At 43.0% G+C, this 7,644-nt stretch overlaps 1 protein-coding gene across 1 annotated transcript; it reads left to right on the top strand.

Annotated features, from left to right (window-relative positions):
• The first annotated feature begins 317 nt into the window (after positions 1-317).
• On the top strand, positions 318-6,787 carry tmem222b (transmembrane protein 222b). The gene is made up of 6 exons (XM_023804004.2): positions 318-492; positions 1,609-1,693; positions 3,388-3,419; positions 3,552-3,648; positions 3,819-3,949; positions 4,191-6,787. Exons 1-6 carry the CDS (start codon positions 374-376, stop codon positions 4,276-4,278), a joined length of 552 nt encoding a protein of 183 aa, XP_023659772.1. The 5' UTR covers positions 318-373; the 3' UTR covers positions 4,279-6,787.
• Positions 6,788-7,644: the final 857 nt, after the last annotated feature.

The raw sequence follows: 7,644 nt of genomic DNA, 5'->3' as shown, positions 1-7,644 counted from the left end.
CTTGACAAGATCCTGGCAACTTTTAATTATTAGTTTAATTCCCTCCAAGCAAGCTCAATGGATTGAAACGCCTCCTCTCATTTGTAACTTTATTATGTTCTAATGTTCTAACTTACAACCATTTATCCAGAGCAAACATGCATTAAGTTATTTAAGGGAAATCGTGCCCCAGCTGTGAATACATCCATCAGTCCATCCATCCATCTTCCAGTGGCTTATCCGGGGTATCCTCAGTGTTTATACCTGTCGCCAGCTCCCAGACGCTAGGTGGCAGTAACGCACCTCTGTCCAGCCGACAGCGTGCTGAAGTGGATCCGAACAAGTGGCAGAAGAAGAACGCGGAAGCGATGAAATTAATTTTTCACTTTTGGTGATGGCGGATGTGGCCGAGATAGACACTATGAAGAATTATCACGGGGGTTTCGAGAAGATCGATGCCGATACGAGTCGTTACCCCTACTGCATCGTTTGGACTCCTATCCCAGTGTTATCGTAAGTTAGTTTTGTCTCTAATGTGATGTTTTATTCCATCGTGGCTCGGTGTCTTGGAGCACTAGTAATGCTTTTCGTAGGAAGAAGGCAGCTCGCAGTGTGACAGCACTGGCTCAGATTCCATTTAACGTTAGCCGGCTTGTTTTCCATCACTCCAACAGATGTTTGGTCATGAGTCGGATTATCATTTCCAGTGGTGGCGTTTTTCCGCATGATACCGCTGGGAAAAAGTAAATAGATGGTGTTAATTATTATTTTCTGTCACGTGGACACACGCGTCATCACGACGGCATTGTGAAGTGATGAATAGATGAATATACTGTGGTAACTCACAAAATCGGCCAAAGACTCGGCGGGACTTGACCACTTCGAGAAAAATGATAGGTCGCCACAAAAACTCTTGGCTTGCCGGGTTGAACATCATTGACTCGAGTTAAACAGATAGCTTAAGTAAAGTAACTGATATAATCTTTTGTGTCACAAAAAGTTATAAATTTTTATATCTGTCAAACATTAAATATTTCTGTACCAGGTAAAACACTACCTTTTTATATCCAGGACATTACAAATCAGGTCATGTCCTACTTGGTAGAAATGTCATTCTCTTGGTACAGAAAATTATAGGGTGGATAGTTCTAAAACCATTACACTTACATTAACATTTTACATATTTAGCAGAGGCTTTTGTCCAAAGTCACATAGAAGTGAGGCTAATATTACAGTACAAACATATGGCTGTCGAGGCATAAGTACAGATAGGCTGAGCTTCCAGTGAATGCCCAGGTACCAGTGTAAGCAGTACTGTAGCAGGGGCTACGCAAAAACCGAATAAGACCATTCAATGACCACATCTCCACCATCGCCTATCGCACTGCATTTGACTGCCATCAAGTTTTGTTAATTTTGGATCCATGTCAATGTATATTTAACTTTGTTCTTGTGTGAGAAGCAGTAAAAGTGTAACGGTTGCTGGATGTAATGAAATATGATGCTGCATGTTCAGGTGTTGAGCCTCCCTGGTGTTGGCTGAGTTGAGCTTTGATTGCAGTGCGTTACAGCATGATTACACATCTGTATTGTGACGCCACATTTGTTCTCTCTCTCTCGCTCATCCAGGTGGTTTCTTCCATTCATCGGTCACATGGGTATCTGTACTTCCTCCGGTGTGATCAGGGATTTCGCCGGGCCGTATTTCGTCTCTGTGAGTACACCATGCTCAAGCATCCAAACCTTAATTTACTTGCGCTTTTGAATGTTTCACTGTGATTGCTGCTGAATGAGAATAAGGTTCTGGCAGTCTTCCTCCGATTACTGATGCTGGTCTGAGAGCTCATTGGTATTCCTGGCTCTTACACAAGGTGGCAGAGCCTAGTGATGCGCAGATCACCTCTGACGTCATCTAAACTGCATGTACGCACAAATCATACACCCACCACCAACTCCAAGGAATTATTTTCTCTGATTCAGACACCGACACCTGATCACAAATTACCAGTATTTCTCAGTGGGATATATGTAAGCTTTTTTGGTAAAATAAAAATGTCAACAGGTATTTCCACACCAGCCTGAACACAGGCTGGCATTTTTAATGTCTTCAGACTACAACTTGCCAAACACAAACTGTTTTTAAAAGCTAATGATCGCTGCAAAGAATAAGGTGGCAATTAAACGTAATGAGTTCATCAGTCCAAACAAAGGCTGGCAAATTGAGGGTAATCAATTATCTCTTCAAAATAAAATTGTCACTGGAAATACAATATCCAAATACAAACATTTAAGAATACTGATACTATTTTGCGTATGACGTACGCAGTACTTGACTCGTCCTGGTTCTGCCCTTCTTTTTTGCTTTTAATTTTTTGTTTGATTTTTCTCTCAAATGCTTTTTGCCTCCATTGTTGCTTAAGACAAATTGACCCTGCAACGAGAGTGTACCCTGCTAATTCATACCTGATGTAAAATGAAGCTTAAAATATCTTCACATTTTAGATGATGTAATTAATATATTTGTCATTCGTGATATATGATATATCACCCAACCACAACCCATCAGCTATTAAAGACAATCAGTACATTTACATGCACAGATGAGTTGAGCTGTGGTTATAGCTCGACTACGCCATTTAATCAGACTACTGTCCTATGTTAGTATTTATCACTCTGCCCACCTGATCTGTGGTGTAACAGGGCTTCCTGTGGATATAACTGCAATCTGCGCATCAATAGAGGTAACCTGGGTCGGGATCCTCCCCCCCTGCGGTGACCTGGGTCGCGATCCCCCCCCCCCCCTACCCTGACTGGCATTAGGTTGCCGGGGCTAATGTAGGCAGTGCAGACCCCCAGCTTTTTGCACACAGGAGTAACAAGAATGGTAGCTATGGAAATGAGAGTTGTCCCTGTAGCAGTGCAGGGGACCGTGGCACCATGCTGGACAGCTGGTGGCCACAGTTGCTTCTGCTGGGCTGGACGGAAGGAGGAGAGTCCCAGGGCCCCCAGGTCCGCAGGCTTTGGTTTTGGCTTGGATATTACACTCCTGCACCCTGTATTCCTACTTCCAAGAAGAAAATAGATCCCAGTGGATCTTCTGCAAGTCCCACTGCAAGCTCTGGGGCATTCGGAGGTCATGTCTGTGGTCCTACTGCAGCCAGCCTGCCGTATGCTCTGCATCCTATTGCAGTGAAGATGATGCAGCTTGTGACAAGCGAGCCAAGACACTGTACCTCCTCGTGCCAGATAAAATCCACTCTCATATCCTGTGCCAACATGGGGAGTTTTATGGGGAGTTAAATCCCAATTTATCATTTGAATGTCAGTTCGTTGTGTTTTCTGCCTCTGAATATGGTCCAGCTCTGAGCAGCTTGCGTCTTGCCTTGACCACTATCTTCTTTTTTTCAGGAGGATAACATGGCTTTTGGCCGACCAACAAAGTAAGTGCTTTAAAGGCCACCGCTTGTCCAACATGCCGGGGACTGGTTTTTGTGTTTCATGTAAAGAACTGATGCGACACTGTACTGGTTGTAATGTTGCTGTGACATTATTGTAATGTTGCCGTCACGAAGGTACTGGAAACTGGATGTGAGCAAAGTGTATGTCAGCGGCTCCAACGCCTGGGACACAGCTGTGCACGACGCCTCGGAGGAGTACAAGCACAGGATGGTGAGGCTTGGGACGCGCTTCATATGATTCCTGATTTGAGTCGATTGCGTAGGACGCATCATATCAGTCATGGTGTTAATGATTGGTAACTGTGTTTCAGTAGATCTCTGCTGTTTGCATATTTCCACACAATTTTCATGTTTTCTGAAATCTAATTGCATGTTTTTCAGCACAACATTTGTTGTGACAACTGCCATTCCCACGTTGCCATGGCACTGAACCTGATGCGCTATGACAACAGCACCTCTTGGAACATGGTGAACCTATGCCTCCTGTCCCTGATCCACGGCAAGCATGTCAGGTGAGGCACACAGGGGATCCCACTGCACTCCAGCTCGTTCTCGGGCTCGCCAGCGGTAATTTCCCTTCTGTGCACATTAGTACAAAGCATTAGCACACTGCTCTCACTGCATCTGCACAATGAACTAATTTTTCTTGCTCTTCACATCAGTACAATGAGTGATTGTAGCTCTTCTCCAATCTGTGCAGTGAGATAATGCATCCCTCTCTTCACATCCCTCTCTTCACATCCCTCTCCTCAGCTGTGCAGGCTTTCTGAAGACTTGGCTGCCATTCCTGTTGCTGACCGGGGTCTTCCTCACAGTGGGGTTAGCCCTTAACACACGGTGACCGAAAGACAGCCGGAAGGGTGGGGAGGGGCGGGAGGAGGGATGGGCACCGGAGCTGTGTGACAAGGTGAACGGGGGAGTCAGAGAGACACAACACAAACCTCCAGTGATGAAGATGACAAGGAAGAGGAGGGAAGGAGCCAGTGTGTTTCTTTTTCTTTGTAGGGTGCATTTTAATAGTGTGTGATGTGGTGTACTTAGAGTAGCAGGAAGAGATGTGACATTAGTCTCACTGCCCTACCCCATGCCAGCACAGGAACGTTCTCCGCAAAAATGGGGTGTTTCACCTTGGCCTTCAACACAGTGCTTCGCATCTCATGCTTCTGAGGTCTTCACCGACTAATCTGACTCGGTCCATCTTTGGTGCCACAGAGGGATTCACTGTACAGTACATAGAGTGGGGCATGCGCACACCACAATGAAAGGAAACTAATCCAAGATGATGCCTTGTTTGCAATAGAAGAAATTACCAGAAATATTTTTTGGGAGCAAATGTCAAATTTATTATATTTTTCTTTGATCTAAAAGTGGCCACCTGCTTTTCTGAGGTGTTATCTACAGAGAACTTCCCTTATGCAAAAGGGTGTTATTCTGGGCAGCCCTGTTGTTACCACAGTAATGGCAGAATGTGGACCTAGAACCTTCCGCATGCAGCAGAACATCCATGGGATTCCAGTAAGACTTTGAAGGCTGGATCGGACCTTCTTGTATGTTCCAGAGTGAGCCAAATGTCAAATAAGGATGAAACGGGACACTGACATCCTCTCAAAGAAACACTCCCAAAAAGATCCCAGGGATTAATACACAAAAAAAATGCAATTTCACTTTTAGAACGAAATAAGTACTCGCATGTGATTGGCTGCATGATGGGATACAGCACGTGTTTCTTTTTTTTAATGTGATCTTCCATTCTCGGTTCTTACTGTTTGTGTCTGATGGGTTCCTGAACCCATTTATGTATCTTCACAGGATCTGCTGACAGGGTAGAAGAGTCTTCTCTGGCTCTTCATTAACTGATTGCCTGAACTGATTGTTCACTATTTATCAGTATGAGTGAGATTAATTTTCTTGTAATGACTTGTTTGAAATCTTCCCTTAGCATTTAAATCTAAAGTCTTCCTTCATTTTGTTTATCATTGACTTAAAGGTGAACACCAGCCTGGCATGTCATGAACCTCATTGATGGAAATGTTGCATTGCTGTTTGGTTTTGTTTTTAGTGTGGCGTTTGAATGACTTTTACAAATAACAGCACATCATTAGCATGTATTGCAAACTAACGTGAAAAGTGTTCTGCTTTCTGGATGAATTTGCTTTGGTTCCAAGATATCTTAGGACATCTAGGAGTTTAATCAATTGCTGTACTATTACACGTGAGAAAATTCCTCTGTGTTATTGTGGGTCAAGCCCATTCTCAATGGCGTCACCAGCAAAGGCTGCGTATCATCTCATTGGAAGTAGCTAACAGTTTCTGAGGTTCCCCGTAGCTTCAGAGAGATCCAGAAATATTATCCTCTCCATTTAGAAGAGATTGAAGTGTGAGACTGCTAGGAAATGTCCATGCTAATACTGAGGTCACGTATATCCTCTAAGCAGACGACCCACATTTGCTAAACAAGCCTTTTATTGCTCGTATAATGCATTTTTTTCCATAGGCTTTTTAATAATATATGTATAGCTGTATAGGTAAGGTTTATCTCTGATGGTCAATTTAGAATATTTAGTAGATGAGTCACTTTTTCACTTAGCATACATATCACGATGTACATCAGGTCTTAACTAATGAAGGTGTCTTCATCATTTCTGTTCCAGTTGTCAGTGTGCACTGCCTGATAGCACTGGACGCTTGCTTTCCAAGTAGATAATAGAGATGTAGAAGCAAAGCCAGTGAAACGTCACCTCTGTGTCTACATGTATTAATGGCAGGAAGTGCAGTTTGCTGCATTTTTTTTTTCTGCTTTCAAGTAACTGCTCACATAGCTGAATATTTCTGGTCTGGGTCTAATCAGAAGGGCAACTTTGCCCATCTACCTCTGCTGTCCTGGTGTCTTAGGTAAGACTGCTGAGGGAAGTGGGCTGTGCACTTGGCCCATATTCCAGTTACTCATGCATTGCCACTGTGTATATAGGTGGTGTGGCTGTTGCTTAGGGACAGAGTGGATGGTCCAGCTGATGGCGTCTCTCTGGATGTCAGCATTCTGTGTCACACTGTCCTGTGTATGAGTGCACTCTGTGTTGATCCATATCCAGTAATACTGTACTGATGCACTCTGCTACACTATAAAACAAAACAGCTTAACAAGTACAGCACTGAGCTACTCATGTCAAGGTTGTAGGTTCAAATCCCAGGGAGCACATATAAACTTTAAATTACTTTGGATAAAAGCATTAGATACGTGTAAAACATAATTATGACCTTGGTCTTATGGGTTCTGCCTGTACGGTGAGATCTATGGGCTGTATGGAGGTGATCTGTATTTACAAAACCAATAAACATTTATTACAAAATAAGTAATGCTTTGCAGCACAATTCTAGTCATGCATTTTAACTAATCAAGGCATTGTTTTATTGAATAAAGGCTTAATGTCTGATGGCTAATAGAAGTCACTTATAAACAACAGTTGAAAACTATGTCTAGAAATACGTTAAATTTTTTCATCAGAAAAAATTAAGCGTACAATGAGGTACAATCGTCAGCCTGGTGTCGTGCACTCATTTTGCTTGTCATCAGACAATTCCTTTATTCTTTCTATACAGAGTACAAACTAAGTATCACAGGGAAGTGGAATTTTCAACAGTCTGAAATTATTTAGTAGAAAAAATTGAATACATACTTATCTGAGATACGTACTGAGCTAAAGATCTCAGGTGAATTTGTAAATTGTGTTCAGTAGCGTGTTTTCCAGCTACTTACGGACAGCAGATGATAGTATGTCCTTGAGAGCCACTCCATCCTAAGGGATTGTACTGAAATTGATTAAGCAAAGGATTTAGTCAATGGGTATGTGCAGTGCTTGAAGTGTGGAAAACAGGTGCCGGGACTCCCTTTGATATTCAGCAGCAGGTGAGGACCAGCCTGGGTTTGTGTCCCCTGAATCAAAATCCACTTGTTCTCAGTGTGATACTGGGATGTCTTTAAGAAAGGCGACAGGAGATCGGAGTAACCCGCTCCCCTGTTACTTGGGCCTCATTTATATGTATATTTAAAACATTGCTTAGAAACCATCCTATATTTGATCTAGGGTAATTTATGAAATGTGTGATTCCGAGGAAATTAACGTACGCACCTAAAACGTGCGTACACCATGCTCCCAGATGTGAAATCTTGAAATTGTGCGCAGCTTAAGGGTTTTACAGCTCCACCTTT

This window comes from Paramormyrops kingsleyae, chromosome 23 (genome assembly GCF_048594095.1).
Source record: "Paramormyrops kingsleyae isolate MSU_618 chromosome 23, PKINGS_0.4, whole genome shotgun sequence".
NCBI classification, from domain to species: domain Eukaryota; kingdom Metazoa; phylum Chordata; class Actinopteri; order Osteoglossiformes; family Mormyridae; genus Paramormyrops; species Paramormyrops kingsleyae.
This window is presented reverse-complemented; position numbering and strand designations above follow the sequence as displayed.